This window comes from Procambarus clarkii, chromosome 14, assembly GCF_040958095.1.
Source record: "Procambarus clarkii isolate CNS0578487 chromosome 14, FALCON_Pclarkii_2.0, whole genome shotgun sequence".
In the NCBI taxonomy this organism is placed as follows: Eukaryota; Metazoa; Arthropoda; class Malacostraca; order Decapoda; family Cambaridae; genus Procambarus; species Procambarus clarkii.
This window is the reverse complement of record NC_091163.1, coordinates 40610739-40630973: the sequence shown is the minus strand read 5'-3', so window position 1 is coordinate 40630973 and position 20235 is coordinate 40610739. Positions and strand designations below refer to the sequence as shown.

General features: G+C 44.6%; 1 protein-coding gene across 15 annotated transcripts in view; it reads right to left on the bottom strand.

The window, feature by feature from the left end:
* The window catches only part of Mrgn1 (Mahogunin ring finger 1), a 153430-nt gene that overhangs the window by 84737 nt on the left and 48458 nt on the right, over nt 1-20235 (bottom strand). For 9 of the 15 annotated variants that reach the window (XR_011228478.1, XM_069324537.1, XM_045763015.2 and 6 more), the window contains 2 exons: nt 15152-15263; nt 7886-7975 (listed from right to left, as the gene is read on the bottom strand). Coding sequence is in view for 13 of the 15 variants with exons in the window: in XM_069324537.1 (XP_069180638.1) it covers nt 7886-7975; nt 15152-15263 (202 nt within the window). In the remaining 2 variants the exon portion in view is untranslated. The remainder of the gene's footprint in view (nt 1-7885; nt 7976-15151; nt 15264-20235) is intronic. The other 6 variants (XR_011228479.1, XM_069324538.1, XM_069324531.1 and 3 more) reach the window with 1 other exon arrangement.

Below are 20235 nucleotides of genomic sequence, written 5' to 3'. Positions count from 1 at the left end.
CATGAAGTAGAATACATATCCTAGATAAGAATGATGAGAAAGTGGTTAAAATTACCCACAGGAAGGACGGAACCGACAGACCTGAAGGGACATGGAACCGAATCCGGGGAGGGGGACCGACACCCAAACCAACTCGTACGTAGAAGCGGTGGAGGGGGAGAAGAGAGAGGAAAACCCCCACTCCATGTAACAGTAAGCACCACTCAATGGGTAGGAAAACCCAGGAAGGGTCCAATGAGGGCCCCAAAGGTCCCCTAGTCAGCCCCCCCCCCCCAACCCCAGAAACCTCCACACCAAGACCCAGGGCGGAATTGTCCTCCAAAGCCCCGGCCTGAAAAGAAAAAGCCAGGGCAGCCACAAAAACACTAAGGAAGGGGGCCCACTGGTCAGACCCATACACAACGGCTGGAGGAACCGACTCAACTGCCTCTGTCGCCACCCCGGAAGGGGCAACCCTGAAACTGCCCAAGTCTCAGAATCTTCTAAACCCTGCCCCGACCCCGAAGCCCTCAATCGCTTCGGAGCCGGAAACAAAGGGGGGGGGGGACCAGATGGAATCACAGCAGGGAAAGAACAAGGGGAAGCGGACCGAACCAAGACCGAAGCGACCAACACCCTCATGTCCGGATCCCTATAAGCAAAGCGGGGCAGCCTTGGGGCATCCGGGGTAGCAATCAACCTAGCACGTTGCAGCAACCTAAACCTATTATGCAATGGCTGAGCCGCCTGCACCCGGATAATGTCAACAGTGGATTAGGTGAATGGAGGCACAAACAAGCAACAATGCTCGCAGGACTCCGGGTCGAAGGTGTCACCGACCCAACAGGCAGCTCGACGAAGGCAAAAACAATGAGTGTCGCCCCGGGGTTTCCCAAAGCACTTAGACTGTTATCGCTAAGGGTAAGCCCAGGTGGGATACTGCTAACCGGTGCCCAAGTCTACCAAACAAACTTCTAAAACTGAACCCCCGGGATGTGGCCATTCATGGGGGCCAAGCAGGGAGTACCACTGAACACAGAAGGTCAAGACACTACTTGAACTGGGGGTAGGGGAACAAGAGCAGACCCCCACCAGGCAGAAGCAAAAATGAAAAGAAAACCCGCAAGAGGACAACGTACCCAGGAGGAACAGAGCCGGCGGCTGTAATAAGTGAGAACTAGTTGCACAGTACCCCGTGCCCCTACCAGTGCAAAACTACCACTTACCCAATTACAACTTACCCGTAAACAAGGGAGGAGGAAACCCCCAACTCTCCCAGGGCAGTCAATCACCAAGCAGCATGAGACCAACAGAGGTACACCCCAAGGTGACTTGTGGAAGATAACCCCAAGCCCCAAAAGGGTGGTACTTACAGGGCACTCAGGAACGGGAACCCTAAGAACATGCAGCCCGAGTACCTGTGAATATTACTCCCAGCTCGCACGCCACCGTAAGAGTAGTACTGGACACAAAGCACAGCACAACACAGAGAGAATGCTGGAGCTGGAGCCACACGACCGAGCCACAATCACATCAGCCGAGAACTGACAGGTGGATAGCCGGCGCAATGGGTCTGGGGGCTACTACTTTCCCCTCCTGGGATGGGGGAAGCTGCGCAGACAAGCAGCGCGACACGTGTGACATGCTCATTTACTCGTTTTTCATTTGGGGAGTTCCGTTCACTCATTAGTTTTCAGTAGTAGTTTTAACCAGAATAGGGGTTCGTTTTGAGGAGCTTACTTTTCTGGGTGCCTGGCCCGGTTGATGGCAGACAAAGAATGCTCCAAACATGTGTGCACCTCTATAGGCCATTGCATCTCGTGCCTCTCTGAGGGGGGTCAGGTTCTGGCTCGTGGTTCCCGGTAAGCTTAACTCCATTCACACTGACTGATGCCAGTCTCATAATATACATATTAGCCTGGATAGCTCCGGGAAGCTGAAGGGGCTTCCCCCAGAAATCTTACTTAACACTATCGTTCTCTTTGGACATGATTCGCGTCCATTTTTTTTTCTCCCGAGTCCTAGTCGTGGACAGGACTTGCGTCCACTACAAAAATATTTGTATAAAATTCATTTTTTATCCGATCAACCTCGGGATAGTTTCAAAATAAGCGCCTTTAGAATGCGCATAATTTTATATCAAAATGAAAGATGTAACACGAAACTTGATGTCAGAACACTTGAAAGATTATAAATACAGTGGTACCTCGCATAACGATTGCCCCAAAAGACGAATATTTTGGGTAACGAACGGCCCGATCGGCGTCAAATCGTCCCTTATGACGAACGCTGGTTTGAGTAACGTCAACACCACATGGTGGGGTCGCGCTGCTTCTTGCACATTCTTAGACGCCTCCGACGATGCACATAAATTATGTTGTTCTTGTTTAAAGATGCTAATGATGCTGGGATATAAAAGGGTGACTACTGAGATGTTGCAAAGCATTGACCTTTTTGTAGGAAAAAAGAAATGAAATGTCTGATATACAACAAATGTCAAAAAGGTTCGTTCGGTGTTCGGCAGGTAGGCTGCTCCATTATAACAATCTTTCTTTGTTTCAAATGTGTTCCATTTGTTTTTTATTTGTCATTTGCGTCTCAATAATGGAGAAGCCTACCTTACATACACTGAATAAACCATTATGACATTTTCCTTTCTTCAAATGTGTTCAATATTTATTTTTCATTTGCCTTATAGCAAAAGGTTCGTTCGGTGGTCGGCAGGTAGGCTGCTCCATGTTTCTTACATACAAAAAACGTAAATAATAAAAAAAATGAAGAATTTTGAAAACCAGTACAAATGTCAAAAAGGTTTGTTCCGTGGTCTACAGGTCGGCTGCTCCATGTTTCTTAAAAAAAAAAAAAAAACGAAAAATAAAAGAACTGTTGAAACAATTTGAAAAATGGACAAATGTCATAAAGGTTCGTTCAGTGTTTGTCGGGTAGGCTGCTCCATTATTGAGACGTAAGTGACAAATACAAAACAAATGGAACACATTTGAAACAAAGAAAGATTGTCATAATGGAGCAGCCTACCCAACAAAAACTGAACGAACCTTTTGCCATAACGAATATGAAAGACAAGGGCTGCTGGCTGGGTTAGTACTGCGTGAGCAACCATTTGTGGCACACGTGCCTCTGGCTCTCAAACACCTGTCCCACACGGTGTTGAAAGACTGTGCTCAGTCGGTGCAATTCAGACCCTTTTGTTTGAAGAACATAAGGGTCATAACATTGGTGAAGCTAGGCGCAATAAGGGCTTAACACAACGGTCGGATGCCAGTGATACAGCACCTATGAGGATGATACAGCAAGCGTATCCAGGTGTAGCTCTGAGCCCCACCCTTGCCATCTCTAATGTATATAGATGATACATAGATGAATCGTTTTCTGCGTTCAGTGATGATGCATCTGATACAAGTAGCATAGATTAACAGTGTTAGCGGCTTCCATGGTGGTGGTGTTCATTGATATTTTCAAGAATACCTGAATCTTTTCCTGACTGATGGACACTCTTTGAGGCTAGCTGAATCTCTTCCTGACTGATGGACACTCTTTGAGGCTAGCTGAATCTCTTCCTGTGTGGGACCTTACAAAGCGATCTTTTCAAGACTACCTTACAAATTGAGCTTTTCCTATAATCGTTTCAATACTACTTTATGCTTTACAAGCTTGGCTACATACCACCTACAAGTACTAAAGCCAAGGGTGCACGCAAGTGCGTTATTTGCAAGCACACATAACGATGAAACAGGAAGCAAAAATCTATCTGTAGCTGGTGCAAGGAGAGCAAAGTCGCGCTGTGTACCATGGACTACTTCGTTGACTATTATGCACCTCCAAAGTACTGAGTGTGTAATACAGTGTGTTACTGTGTAAATAGTATGTGAAACTGTACATATTGTAATATTAGTGAATTTTTACCACGTAATATTGTGACAATAAACATTTATTGTGGACACATTACTGACACATGTATCACAGTTTCATGGAAAATTATGAACATTCTACTGTATACATATTGTAAAGGTCACAAATATGCATCATATACGATAAATGAAACAAATAAAACCGCATTGGAAATGCATAGAAAAAATATTTGAAAATATATTTGTGGCAACACGCGGTGCTTGAATGGCCTGCGCGACCGTGTCTGGGAGCTTCACACACGGGCGACCAGGCCCTGATGACGTCACAGCGCACCTTGTCCACGCCCTCACAGCCAAAGTAAGTGGAATTTGGTAATTATTTTTACATAGACATGTTCAGGGACGGTAATTTATCATTTTACAAAGAAAAATTTTATTTTGGGGAACATTTGATGTCATGCACTCTGGGGAAATTTCACAATAAACACAGTGCATCACACTGGTTACATGGGGGGACACTCGTTTTGTATGACGTCCGTTTCACATGACGAACATGGAACGGATTAAATTCGTTATGCGAGGTACCACTGTACATTTTTGGGTCTAAATTTTAAATTTTAAAATATTTGTTAAAATTCTATTTATTGTGCTATTATTATGGGACTAGTTTTAAAATGTGCGCCTTTATATTGCGAACAATTTGATACCAAAACGAGCGATGTAACATGAAATTTTATGTCAGATCACTGGAAATATATAAATAGTTTTGATGATGAGCGTCCAAAATTAAAATATTTGTTAAAATTCCAGTTATTGCTTTATTATTATGGGACTAGTTTTAAAATGTACACCATTATTTTGCGAACAATTTGATACCAAAACAAGCGATGTAACATGAAAATTGATGTTATCAAACTGAACAAGTATACACATTAGGCTGCGGTGTGCAAATTGGTGCTCGTTCACGGGGAACTGTAGGCTTTGCTACCAGGAGTCTCGCCAGGCTTTTGTACATTATATGCATATACATCTGCCGGGAATTTAATTGCGAACACAATGATACCAAAACGAACAACGTAGCACAAGAATTAAGATGAGAAAACTGAAATGAGTATACATATTTTACCGATTTTATGTGCTCACAGTAACTTTTCCGACTTTAGGCTTTGCTGTGGGGTCTCTCGCCAGGCTTTTGGACATAATATGCATATACATCTGCAACAAGTCTGACATAGGGCGACAGCTATTAGGAGCTGCTTACAGATACTGTACTGCATAACCACAGAATCCACAAACACCAACGGACAAAAAGGTGATGAAAATCTAAGAGCCAGGGCCCATGTAGATTCCATAGAATGAGCGAGCACAGCCTGCCGGCATGTGAGGCAGGAAACTAAGAACAGACACACAGCCTCCTTCAGAATCGGCGCATACAACTTCACTGAAGCCAAGTGCCCCCAGGCATGCAAATCCCCAGGCACCAGGGACCCTAAAAGGACGGGAACCTGCACATGGAGCTGCATCTGACCAATATCCTTAGGAAGAATGGGGCAAGCACGCACTGAGGTGCTCCAACTCCCCCCTCCCCCCTCCCCCCCCCCAGGTAAGCCTGAACCACAGTAGACGTTTCCCGCCACTCAAGCGCGTGCGGAACTGACAGAACGAATGTCATGCCCCCCAATGAAACGAAAGGACAGTCTGCTAACCAGGATGACTCCAGTACCTCATAACGCACCCAATAAGGAAAAATAAAACCAAGATCAAACGAGGAAGGGTCCATTATCGGGGAAAAATCGGAGTCACGCAGGAGATACATCACAATGGCCTCCCAAACCTCCTTAGGTGAGATACAGAAAGCCGAAAACCTCCAGAAGGAAGGGACCGAAGAGCCCAAGGGAAACCAGAACTGAACCCGGGGAGGAGTCGAACCCATATCAAATTCATACAGGGAAGGGGGGTTAAGAAAACCCCTCCCCCTGCAACAACAAGCCCTGCACCAAGGGTACCAACACCCAAGCACTTTATTCCCAGTCAACATGGGGCCCAAACACCCCAAGTCAACTCCTCCCCAGCCCCGGGATTCTTCATGCCAGTACCCGGGGCAGAGCTGTCCTCCAAACCCTCCACCCCTAAAGAAAGGGCAGAGTCAACCGGAAGAGCTGGGAAAAGGAAGGGGGGGTCCACTGGTCATATCCCAAAGCCCCAGCTGGAGGAGCAGGCTCGAATGCCTGTGTTGCTGAACTGGAAGGGGCAGCCCACGAGACCACCCGAGTCTCACCACCATTTAGACCTTGCCTCGACTCCGAAATCCTCCGACAATTGAGAGCCGGCAGCAGGGGAAGGGGAGCAAGATAAACCACAGCAGGGCAAGGATAAGGGGGCACGGACAAAACAAAAGTCAAGGCGACTAATGGCCCCAAAGTCCCTATAACCAAAGCGGGGCAGCCACGGGGCTTCCGGAAAGACAACCAACCTAGCGCATTACAGCAACCGAAACTGTGCATGCAACGCCGATTCTGCCTGCACCCTATTATCAGTATCAGTGGACTGGATAAATAGAAGAACCAGCAAGGAACACCACTCGCAGGACTCTGGATCGAAAGTGTCACCGACCATGCTGACCTAACAGGCAGCATGACAGAGGCAAAACCAGTGATTGTCATCCTGAGACAAGGGGACAGAGCAACCTTCAAACTCGCACAAGGCGAGATGGGACCCAGAGGACGCATCCATTGGTCCAAAGAGCCCAAGCAGGGTTTTCCAGGGCCCTTAGGCTGACTGCTAGGGGAAGCCCAGGCAAGGTACAGTACTGTTCACCAGTTAGCCTAAACTACCGAGAGATCAATTAAAGCTGAACCCCTGCGACATGTACAATCACGGGGACCTAACGAGGAACCACCAGACTAACAGAGTGTAGACAATAACCAAGAGGCAGACCCCCCACCAGGCAACAAACAAAAAGAAAAGCCCTGCAATAGCACAGCATCTCCAGGAGGAACTGAACTGGCTGCTGTGTAATAGGTGACAAGCTGCACAGTACCTTGCACCCCTACCAGTGACAATACTACCTCCTACCCAAGGTTAAGCAGCGGAAATGAAAACCCCAGCTGACCCCAAAGGAGGGCAATCACTAAGCAGCAAAAGACCCCTGCGGAGGTAGTTCCTGAACGACCTGTGAAAGGCAACCCCAAGGCGCAAGGGCAGTACTTACAGGGCACCTAAGGAAGAAGGCCCTAGGCACATGCAGCCCCAGTACTCTGTGAACTACTCCTGGCTTGCACACCACACAGTAGAACAACACTGCAAAGGTACAGCATTGCTCAAAGACAGGAGCCAGAGTCAAATGACCACTATGCAACACATCAGCCTAAGAACTGAGGTCGGATGGCCGGCGTGAGGGGTCTGGGACTCCCCCTTCCCCATCCTGGCTAGGGGAGAATTGTGCAGACAACGGCGCGGCGGCGGTTGTGTACTTGCTTGCATGCTTGCTTGCTTGTTTTTCAGATTGTGAAGTTCTGCTTTATAGTTCATTTTTTGATAGCAATTTTAACCAGTGAAGTTTGTTTTGAGACGTCTACCTTTCTGGGAGCCTAACCTGGTAGATCTCAGACATAGAATGCTTCCAACCACATGGGGGGGTTTCTATAAGACATTGCTCCTCATGCCTCTCTGAGGGGGGGGCCAGGTTCTGGCTTGTGGTCCCCGGTAGGCTAGAACTCGAATCGAATTGTCTGATGCTACAGTCTAATACATACATATCAGCCCGGTATAGCTCCGGGAAGCAGGAGGGGCTCTCCAAAGAAAAGTGTAAATGAACATTGCTAGTCACCTAAGGGTTATTTACATTCTCATTGCAACACAAGTATTGTACGCGTGTCTGATCCCATCATACGGCCTCAATATTTGTTCACACATTCATCATGTTCTTGTGATATTGTACACAAGTATTCTACTATTACACTTCAACAAAAACTACAAATATTTAGCCCCAAATGACCAATCAATAAGAGAGAAACATGCTGTTAATAAAGCCATACCAAAGCTATAAAGGCATGCAACCCTTCCTCGTCCTCTCCAGCCAGTGCAGCACCAAGGATGGAAACTACCACAAAAGAAGGCTTCTCATCCTAGAGATAGTCAACAAACAAGGCAAAAATTACATCAATAGAAGTGCAGACTTTAGTAACTGCTTTACAAGACCTAATTACTATTCATTAATACTTAAAAAGCAATGATGAATATAATGAAATGCCTCTTTCTTGTGGATCCCTGATGGCTCCTTGGTGTCAGCTACATGGATAGTTCCACCCAATTCAATCCAGGCCAGGCCCTTGTGAGTAATGTGAGTCTACTGAGAACCACAGACCAAAACCTGGCACCCACTAAACATGTGCAAGGAACATGGTATCCTAGATCACCCTAATCTAGAAAATGCCCACAGAAAGAGGCAGACAGACTGAAAAGCAGTCCTGTCATTAGAGCAGAGGTGCCATAAGCACAATCAGAGAACACTGTATAAACATCAGAGGTCCACAGTTGTTCAACACTCTCCCAGCAAGTGTAAGAAATATTGCCGGAACAACCGTGGATATCTTCAAGAGAAAACTAGATAGTTTTCTTCAAGGAGTGCTGGACCAACTGGGCTGTGGTGGGTATGTGGGCCTGCCGGCTGCCCCAAGCAACAGCCTAGTGGACCAAACTCTCACAAGTCAAACCTGGCTTCGGGCCAGGCTTGGGAAGTAAAAGAACTCCCAGAAACCCCATCAAGCAGATGTCAAGCAGGCATTAGTTCCACCTGCGAACCACCAGGGGACTGAGCACCTTCCTCTTCAATCCTCTAGTCATGAACCTCAGCCATTTAGTAATGACGACAGAAAAGCAGAAACACCCTGAACGGGGAAGGGAGGACCCCGAAGACCCTCCTAAGGAGCCATCAAGGCCACACCAGAAGAGGAACTTCATTACATTCAATGCTGGTTTTTCTGGAAGGGCCCCTATTGGTGGTTCCTTGGTGCTATGTTACCACAGAATAAAAAACAAAAAGGGGTATTCTCTGGAGGCAGAGGAGAGCTGCAGAAAGTAACCTCCCAGGAAGAGGAGGAGTTAGCAATGAGTTAACCCAAAGCCACACAAACCCGGCATGGACTACGAACATTCACCACGGAACGAGTGCCACCAGCACTCTGCTGAACCACCAAAATTCCCGATCCCAAATATCTACCCAAGACAGAAACAAAAAACTCAGAGCCATAAACTTATGAACACCATGGGCCCAAGGATAGACAGTAGGCTGGCTTAATTGGACACTGCAGACAACCTGAGACAAACGAAGCCTGGGAACAAGGAACCAGAGACACCGGATCTACAAATAGAGCATCTCTCCGATAACCACTAATAGTGAGGATGTAAATGATGAACGGCTGCAATCGGACAATAAATGAAGCACCCGCAATTGAACCAACCAAGCAATAACCATCTAAGGACCATTTTGAAAACTAGCTATCTCTCATATTAGCCAGAAAGACAAGAGAAGGAAAGGAATTATCAGGGAAAGTGCCAAGCCATTACGACTTTATGGCACTTGTAAATGATCACGATAAGGATTTGGGATGGGATGGGGAGGGGGGGGGAATGGTGCCCCATTCCCATGGGACGGTTGGGGATTGAACTGCGACCTGCAGGAAGTGAGACCGTTGTTCTACCGTTCAGCCCAAATGGTTAGGAGAAAGGCAAGAGTGTTATAAGCAATGAAAATGACCCCAGAACCAAAAGAGCAAAGTCCCCACTTCATGAGGAGAGCATGTTATCTTGAGATGTTATCTTGAGATGTTATCTTGAGATGTTATCTTGAGATGTTATCTTGAGATGTTATCTTGAGATGTTATCTTGAGATGTTATCTTGAGATGTTATCTTCAGATGTTATCTTGAGATGATTTCAGGGCTTTTTAGTGTCCCCGCGGCCCGGTCCTCGACCAGGCCTCCACCCCCAGGAAGCAGCCCGTGACAGCTGACTAACACCCAGGTACCTATTTTACTGCTAGGTAACAGGGGCATAGGGTGAAAGAAACTCTGCCCAATTGTTTCTCGCCGGCGCCTGGGATCGAACCCAGGACCACAGGATCACAAGTCCAGCGTGCTGTCCGCTCGGCCGACCGGCTCCGCATGAAGCTTCCCAATCTAACAACTGGAAATGAGGACCGACAAAATACAGTACAAAACCTTAAATAAACAAACCCATACTACACGGGCAAAAGAAACCCAGAAGAGAGAAAAACCAAAAGCTTGTCCCAAGACCAAGGCACCTCAGGAGGAGCATGAGCATGACGGAGATTAACACGTCTGAAAACATGAAATGCTGCAGATAATACGTCAACAACAAACTCCAACAGCAGTTGCTCCGCCAAGGCTAAATGATATGAGAAGACAGTATTTGGCAGGAGACGCCTATCATTAAACAACCAAGACACAACCATTATCACAAGTTGGGGAGAAGACAGTATTTGGCAGGAGACGCCTATCCATAAACAACCAAGACACAACCATTATCACAAGTTGGGGAGAAGACAGTATTTGGCAGGAGACGCCTATCATTAAACAACCAAGACACAACCATTATCACAAGTTGGGGAGAAGACAGTATTTGGCAGGAGACGCCTATCATTAAACAACCAAGACACAACCATTATCACAAGTCGGGGAGTAGAAGAACTCCCAGTACTCTCTCCAGATATGTTCCAAGTAAGACCAAAACTATAGGTCCACAGGTACAACAATCTATGACAAGTGATGGAGAGAGAGAGAGAGAAAGGCTGTAGGAGCACCAAAGACACCTCATACTGTCACTGATGAAAGCCACAGGTGAAACACCAAACGATTAGCTACCTGTGGTCTGTGCAATGGAAGGGGCAAGAGTAAAAAAAAAACTCAAACATGTATATTAGCAGAGAGCCCCAAATCATCAAGAAACATCTCTGGGCTTAAATGATGTAGGGGGTTCGGACAATGGGGCCCAGAGGGCTGGAAACCCCAACTGGACTGGCAAAAAGGGAGGCAACAGGAGAACCCTTCCAGAGAATGTCTCCAGTCCGTTATAACCCTGGCACAAAAGAACAGGATAGCCCAAATGCCACAAAGCCATGAAGGAAAGACCCTGACCAGCCCCCAACATAGCTTCAGCAAGAGGCAAACTGCGAGAAGAGGCACCACCAAAGGCCTACCTCAACAGGAAACCAAACACAGGAAAAACAACAGGCCAGAAAGCAAGAATGCTGACAAAGCCACTGGCACCCCTAACAATACAATAGTAAGCAAATACACACTTAAGAGCCCAGAATGAAGAAAGGAGCAGGAGCAAAGGGGCAAGCTAAACAGTTAATCACACACTATTTACCATGAACATGCAGACAAGGAGTCACAATAACTTGGCTGAAATATGTTGACCAAACCACTCGCTAGAAAGTGAAGGAACGACAACATTTCGGTCCGTCCTGGACCATTCTCAAGTCGATTGTCAGGAGAGGCAGCTCCTATTTATAACCACCCAATAAGAAGGGGATAGTAATAGGAATAAGCAAGGGATCGTAAGAGATAACAAGGGCAAGAAAAAGAAAGAAGGAAAGAGAAAGAAGGATAAATGGAAGGGTAAGCTTATGTTAGATCACGTTTGTTTGAAAGTTTAGAGCATTTGAGTATATACTGTGAAAGGGAAGAGTCAACAGCGACGAGCCAGGACTAAAGTTCATGTTGGGTAGGTTGTGTATTAGAGCTGATTCAACAAGACGACGTCTGTAGAGTAGAGGCAGGAAAGATTATTTTGGAGGAAGACCAATCAATAGGATATTTAGAATCCCTAACATGACAGAAGGGATCATTGTTTGTGTCTGCAGACTTAACACTTCTTTTGTATTCTTTAAGTCTGTCGTTAAGTGTATGGCCAGTTTCACCAAGGTATTGGAGAGGACAAGATGAACAAGAAATAGAGTAGACACCAGCAGCATTAAAAGCAGGAGGAGCAGTGTGAACTAGATTGCTACGAAGTGTGCTCGTTTGTCGAAAGGCGAGCTTTATGTCAAGAAGACGAAAGGTATTAGTAAAAGTTTTGAGTTTAGAAACGAAACGTCGTCGTCCCTTCACTTTTTAGTGTGGTTTGGTCAACATTTACAACAACAACAAGTTTGAGGTAAACAGTTACTCACGGACACACGAAGTGAGGCATTAAAAACATACATCATGAAGCATGATGCATGTTTTTAATGCACTAAGACACATTACACTGTTTTCAATACACTAAAGACTAAGAGATGGCAGGAATGAGGAGCATAACTGCGATGTCATACAAATATGGAGCAGGCAAAATTACAAGGCTAGGGGATTGTGGAGGAACGTGCACATTTCCTTGGTGGCGTGCAGGTGGACTTGACGAAAGAACTGCTTCACTACCAGGTCGCTCACTGGAGTTTCACTGTGTCTCTGTGGTTTGTTTAACTTGCTTTATGTATGCCTTGGTTCACCCACCTGTCTGGTGGCTTTTTCTTGGCTAGGGCAATTTAGAATCTCGTGCTCCTTGCACCTCTTTTAGAGGGGGAGGAGAGGGGCCCAGATTTAGGCCTTTTGTCCCCAGTAGACTTACAATGACTCACAAGGGATTGAATTGGGGTGGAGCTTACCAGGTAGACTCTTATTCCACCAAGAAGCCACCAATATGAGCCCTTTCAGAAAACTTAATTCAATGCGTTACATACTGGTAATAACAAAAAATAAAGCTTGGAAACTAGCTAGCTTTCAGGGCCAGGATTCAACAGACATCAACGTGGCCACTATAACACCCGTGCATCTTGCCTCCATCTTGGCAGCTAAAGTCTGCATTTATTAATCCGTTTATGAGCTATGAAATGCTGCGAGCTTGTTCTCTATCACTATTATTTTTGTTATAGACAACCCGGCTGTGCTTCCCAGTTCATAAACTGTTTAACACTTTCGCTCGGGGATGACGCAGCATTGCGTCATCCGTTTACTGGCGGTAATGCTGGGGATGACGCAGCATTGCGTCATCCACTTTAAAAATTCGCCAAAAATCAGGTTTTTATCCGATTTTTTTGGGACTGGTTTTAAAATGTGCGCCGATGTCTTCCCATTTTCTTTGTTGAGCCTCGTGGCCCTCAGGCGGCTTGGCACACGCCGTGGGCCCATTGTCTTTGCTCCACTGTTGTGACCAATGTCGCCTCCCCTCGCATCTCAAACGTGTGAACATTTCGGCTATTTTCCGTGGCTATATTTCTTACTGCGGCTTTAGAAACTATCTACGCTTACTCCACGATGGATAGTAATCATGAACAAGGCCCTTCCAGGAAGAAAATTGCGAAAGAAAGGCTTGAAAAGGAAGGGAATTGGGAGTGTAGCAGGAAGGCCTCTGAGCGCTCACTCACGGCTAACGCGTGGCCCGTCTTCAACTCGTCGGCGGTTGGAGCGTGACCAGGTTTTTTTTTTATATGCTAATGTTCCTCTAGAGAATTTTATTACGAACCCATTGAGACCAAAATGAAAGACCTAGGACAAAAATTGAGGTGACCAGAGTGAAAATAGTGAAAACATTTTATCCCGTTTGCGCGCTCCCGGGTAACTCGTTCGCACTTTCTCTGTTTGCTGCGGGTAATTAGCCGGGCTTTTGGAGTTTATATGCATTTAGTGCTGTAGAGAATTTTATTGCGAACACAATGATACCAAATTTAATCTCGTAGAAGGAGAATTGAGGTGACAAAGTTGAAGAGAGTATACACTTTTCGGAATTAACGCGCGCTTCCGTGACACGCTGGGGCCCATATCGCCCTGTCGAGGGGTGGCGCGTGGGGTGAGCGAAAGTGTTAATAAATACAGACTTACACTGCCATAATGGAGGTAAGATGTACCTGTCTCTTAAGAGGACACTTACGTGCTTGTTGAATCCTGGGTCAGATTTTCAAGTTGCAACTGTTCACCCTTAAACACTAGCATGAAAACTCTTGCAACAATACATGAACCACTGCAAAATATTAATTTTGCAAATGCTATTAATATTATTTGAATTATTTGATAAAATATTCATACGATCAGCATGACCTGCAATGAATGTGTGGACACAGACAACATGGAATAAGAGTCAGTACTCGAGCACTTTGCCTTTTCTAGCCATTATAATTCTCATTGTCAGGGACAGGAAACCTGTACTTATGCTTATTGAAGTCCCCACTAGGCCAACTACCGACCTATCCCAGAATGCAACTCGCAGCAATTGTCTAAATCCACAGGAGCCGTGATGAGGATCGAACCTATGTGCTGGGTATTCCCAAATGCACGCTCTAAATGACTACACCACAACATGGTAAAAGTATTGCATCCTGGGGGTACTACAGCACCCTCGAAGATTCCCGAGGCTTCCACTGAAGCCAAACCAGAGCCAAACCTCTGACGCCCCTCTTTCAATACACAGAGAAATCACAATTTTTATAGCGTACATCTGGGAACACTCAGCATATATGTTCGAGTCCTCATCACAGCTCCTGTGGATTTCCTCGTTGATATATCATGATAATGCGATTTCTCTGTGAATTGTCTAACTCTCAGATACTTGCTTATTGTTAGGTAAACAAGAGGCATCAGATGCAAGGAAACATCCTCTATGTACTCAACCCGAGGATCAAACCTGGGATCCTCGACCGAGAGTTAGGTATATATAGACCACTGCTACAGGACCCATATTGCAAAGAGAATATCACGGTGCATCAAAAAGGATATACAAAGAATTTCGACAAAAGGATTTCACATGCCATGATGTATTTAAATCAGAGTGTATCACAATATCATAGCTGAAATTTATAAACTTCTCCCACACACATGAAAAGGAAAGTGACAACATTTTAGTCTGTCCTAGATGACTTAACAGGAGTCCTGGACAGAGAAAAAAAAATCGTCACTTTCCTTTCTTTTCATACGTGTGGGTTGGGTTATTAACGTAAAGCTTACTTTCAACAAAAATGTAACATCCTTGAAATTTCTCACCTGTTTTAGTCTTTTACTCAATGCATGCTAATTCAGTACAGTATTTACATTTATGCAGCTAGGCCGCTCTAACACTTAAATAAAGACAAGTCAAATGTATATGATTTTTAGCCTCACTCTTGGCAGTTAATGCCAGAATGCACCACAAAGGTTTTTAATCATGCATGCAACCGACTCTGACTATGCTAAATAATTAATAAAGAACTATGAAGTGCTTTATAGCATGCAAGAATTGCTTCACACTGCAGACTGACGGCAAGATCCTTACCTCAGAACTTGGTTGTGGATTGGTACAAGCTCCCGAGTTCTTCTGCAAGGCTTTTATCTGGAGCAGAGCACGGAAAGGTGCACGGCAAATAGGACAGTTGTTGGCTTGATACCTGACAAAATAAAACCCGTGTCAAATGTAATTAACACTTTTGCTGGCCCAGCAGGGCACCCAAACCACACCGGAAGGTAGGCTGAGCATTCCCGGAGCACACAACCCAATGTTACACTCATTCACCCACAATGTTTATACTTAATAATAAGCCCATTGCAAAAATGTTTGCATGACACTGTTTGCCATCACACACTCTCCAGTTTTTGGTTTTATGAGGGAATATGCGTGATCGGGCAGCAAAAGTGTTAAACGCTTCTTTCTGGTGGGCCCGAGGTGGTTCCCTGTTGCTAGCTACTCTGGTCAGCTTCTCACCAAACTTGGTGGTGGCCAGTTGTTACTATTCTCTGTATGACCTAACTACTATATGGAGCATTTTCTGAATCATTGGCTGCACTGTTTGTTAACTTTCTATGAACCTTGCAGTTGTCTGTTTTGCTTCACTTCCTTCCTGGGGGATTTGTTTCTTTGTTTGACGATCATGACTCCTCTGCTCCTAGCACCTTTGTGAGGTGCCAGGACCAGGCCTCTGGTCTCTGTTAAGTTTTTAAAGGACCCACAAGGGCTTATGTGACTTGTATATGTGTAGAGCTATCTCAGTGCAACTAGCTTCAGTGAGCCACAATTTGGCCTCTCCAGTAAAACCTGCACTGGAAGGGAAAAAAGGTCCAAAGTGACCCTACACACACAAGACAGCTACACAGGAAACACAACACAATTCTAGAATGAAGGGAAGGGAAGTGAAGGAAAGAACAGAAAAAGATGGGGAGGAAAGAGGAGCAGTGAGAGAGGAGCAGTGAGAGAGGAGAGGAGAAAAGAGAAGTGATACCTACCCCTCAAGAAAGAGATCCATACGCTGGCACGGGAAAGGAGTCAACACACACACACACAATGATAAATGATGCAGACCTCAGGGTGGAAGGGATCAAACCAAATGAATGACCATTGACATGAAGCACCTCCAATGAGCATTACCAAACTCGCCATCAGCGAGAGCAGGCTCAGCGCAACGGTTCAGCCTGAACCACACCAAAGACTGCAAGACCTGACGGCAAGCCAATCGAGGAACCCCAGGCACAAGAGTCACTCACCAAGAAAAAAAAAATCTAATACAGCCAAAAGTGGCAAATGCGGCTGACAAAAGTGTAAGTGGTATGTCATATAAACAAAGCACGGGAACCAACTGTGCACCCCAGAGAAGAAACCCGAATGTCCCCAACCACAAAGCCACACAAGTCACAACCCATGCACAACTCAGGGTGCAGTACCCTCTGTCAGAAGGCTGGCCTCTCGGGGACGAACACCCTCAAGCAACATGAGGGTGGCCATGGTAAGTGATTCCAATTTAAGTGGTTCACAGTTGGTTGAATTCTTGTACCAACCCCACAGATCCTGATGTTGCAGCTGTTGTGTTGTGGTCACTGTATATCTTCTGCATTGCTCTATCTGTAATTATTTTCTTAATCTGTGCTAGACTTTGTGGTATGTAAATGTCTACGTTACTCCTTTTAGCTGCAAGTTTTACAGCTTCATCTGCAATGTTATTGCCTGGTATTCATACACGACTTGGCACCTAACTGATAAGTACAGTACACGGACTTCGCAAAGGCATTCGATAAATGTGACCATGGAGTGATAGCACACAAAATTAAGTCAATAGGAATAACTGGTAAAGAGGACAGGGGATACTCAGTTTTCTGTCAAACAGAACACAAAGAGTAACAGTCAACCATATAAAATCGAGTGCAAGTGCAGGTAAAAGCTTTGCACCTCAGGGTACAGTCCTTGCAACACTGCTTTTTCTTATTCTCATATCAGATACAGACAAAAATACAAATCGCAGCTTCGTATCATCCTTTGCAGATACACAAAAATCAGCATAAAAATTACCTCTGCTGAAGACATTGATAAACTACAAGCAGATTAAAATAAAGTTTTTGACTGGGCAGCAGAAAATAACATGATGTTTAACAGTAACAAATTCCAGGTACTAAGGTACGGTAAAAAGAGGACCTTAAACATAATACAGGGTACAGAGCACAATCAAATCTGCCCATAGTAGGAAAACAACATGTAAAGGATTTGGGAATAATGATGTCTGACGACCTAACGTTTAGGGAGCATAACCAAGCAAATATTGCGTCCGCCAGAAAAATGATAGGATGAATTATGAAATTCAGGGATCCCATCACAATGGTTGTACTTTTCAAATCACTTGTACTGTCCTGTCTTGAGTACTGCTCAGTACTCACTTCTCTCTTCAGAACAGGAGAGAATGCTGAAAGAGAGAGCACAGAGAACACATACAGCATACATAGACGACATAAAGCACCTGAATTATTGGGATCGTCTCATGGCTCTCCAAATGTACTCACTAGAAAGAAGACGAGAGAAATATCAAATAATATACACAAGAAAAATACTGGAGGACCAGGTACCAAATCTACACAGTAAAATAACATACTGGAGTGAACGATATAAAAGAAAATGCAGAATAGAACCAGTGAAGAGCAGGGGTGCCATAGGCATAATCAGAGAACATTGTATAAACACCAGAGGTCCACAGTTGTTCGACATCCTCTCAGCGAGTATAAGAAATATCGCCGGAACAACCATGGACATCTTCAAGAAGTGCCAGACCAACTGGGCTGTGGTGGGTATGTAGGCCTGAAGGCCGCTCCAAGCAACAGCCAGTTGGACCAAGCTCTCACAAGACAAGCTTGGCCTCGGGTCGAGCTTGGGGAGAACAACAACTCCCAGAACCCTATCAAGCAGGTATCAATGTCCTTCTTTACAAATTTTTCGGTTTACAAGCTCAATTTTTTTTTTCAAATTTGACTCGGTTTATGAGCTTTGCCTCACTTGGCGTGTTTGTTGATACACGTATGGGTCGACCAGGTGTGTGGTTCCTGGTGACAAGGGCGAGGCACACTTCATTTTACCAGTGCCTCCCCCCCTAATGACGATCGAGCTTGAATTCTTTGTAAAGAATTTAACACTATCGGTCACTTTGGACCGGACTCGCGTTCATTATTTTTCTCCTGAATCCTAACTTTGGACCGGACTTGCATCCACTACAAAAATATTTGTATAAAATTCATTTTTTATCCAATCGACCTCGGGATAGTATCAAAATAAGCGCCTTTAGAATGCGCACAATTTGATACCAAAATGAAAGATGTAACATGAAAGTTGATGTCCGAACACTTATATGATTATAAATAGGTTTTTGGTCAAAATTTTAAAATAATTGTTAAAATTCTATTTATTGTGCTATTATGTTGGGACTAGTTTTAAAATGTGCGCCTTTACGTCGCGAACAATTTGATACCAAAATGAAAGATGTAACACAAAAATTTATGTCAGAACACTGGAAAGATATAAATAATTTTGTGATGATGAGCTTCCAGAATTAAAATATTTGTTAAAATTCCAGTTATTGCTCTATTATTATGGGACTAGTTTTAAAATACACGCCTTTTTATTGCGAACAATTTGATACCAAAATGAAAGATGTAACACGAAAATTGATGTTATCAAACTGAACGAGTATACACATTAGGTTGCAGTGTACAAATGGGTGCTCGTTCACGGGTAACTTTAGGCTTTTCTGCGGGGAGGCACTCCAAACTTTTGTACATTATATTCACGCACATCTGTAGGGAATTTAATTGCAAACACAATGATACCAAAACGAGTGACGTAGCACAAGAATTAAGATGAGAAAAATGGAACGAGTATGCCCATTTTACGTCTGGGGTGCGCTACGTGCCTCCGGGTATATGTATTTTTCACGTTCCATTCAAACTCCCGCAGCTAAATGGGGTTCACATCAGCTTCCTCAGGGCTCTTGTAAACAGACGCCATCTTTAAAAAAAATCGTGGTCCACATTCTCGGGTGTGAGAGCCTCAGTAGTGAGTGAGCAACCAAGGCTGGCGTTCGCAGCATAAGCGGTCACTGCTCTTCAGCGTGTGACCACAGCATTGCCTAATAATGTCAATATATATAATCTGTATTATTTAGCCATGATAGTATTATAAAAGAGCCTGAGTGTGATAATGACTGGGTACAATGTTCAAATATCAGTGATCCAATGCTGTTCACGATGTTCACAGCACTAGCCACAGCACCACAGCATTATTTCGTCCATCTAGGAATCTTCAAACTACTTCTTAGGTTCCTTTTCAAAATAAACTTGTGGTCAATTATTCATTTACAGGAATTAGTGACCAGGATTGTGGTTATAATTAGCATTGTGCATAGTATTGTGGAAGGAGGAATTTTGGTGAGGGAGGGAGAGAGGAAGGAGAGAACTGAAGTAGCCTTACTATGTGTGGCAGCCACTCTTGTTTTGCTCACCATACTAGCTTAGTGGTTCGCTATGGGGAACACATATGTACATGAGTATATACAGTGTGTGTGTATACAGTGTAATAACAGCATCAGGAGTATGTTGAGAGGAGCTATTTTGGTGAGGGAGGTGACGTCGTAATCATGGCGTCGTCTGCTGTCTGCTGTGTGATTTCTCATGCAGTGTATGGTGGTGTAACGGTTCTATTGTTACGTAAAGTATGGTGACAAATAAACACAGACACTAAGATACTATATATATATTTGGTCGAATATACAGAAGTACACAGGTGATAATTTGGTGTGAGTTGAGCGCACTGAGCAGTACAGTATCTCGCAAGTGTCTGCTCTAGACCACACTTGAAAGTAGACTAGTTTAATGTTTGCTATTCTGCTGCTTATATGCTCGGGCAACACCTCACCGTGTTGCCCAGGCAATGCCTCACCTCATTCATCTCCAAAGGTTGACAGGAATATTAACAATGCATTTGGAGCGAGTATATTATTGGATAATCTACTCGCTACAGTGGCAACTGTACTGTTTGGACACAATACTGGCTTACTTGCATAGTTCTGGTAAATAAAACATGTAGATAGGTATATATAACATGTGTAAATAGTG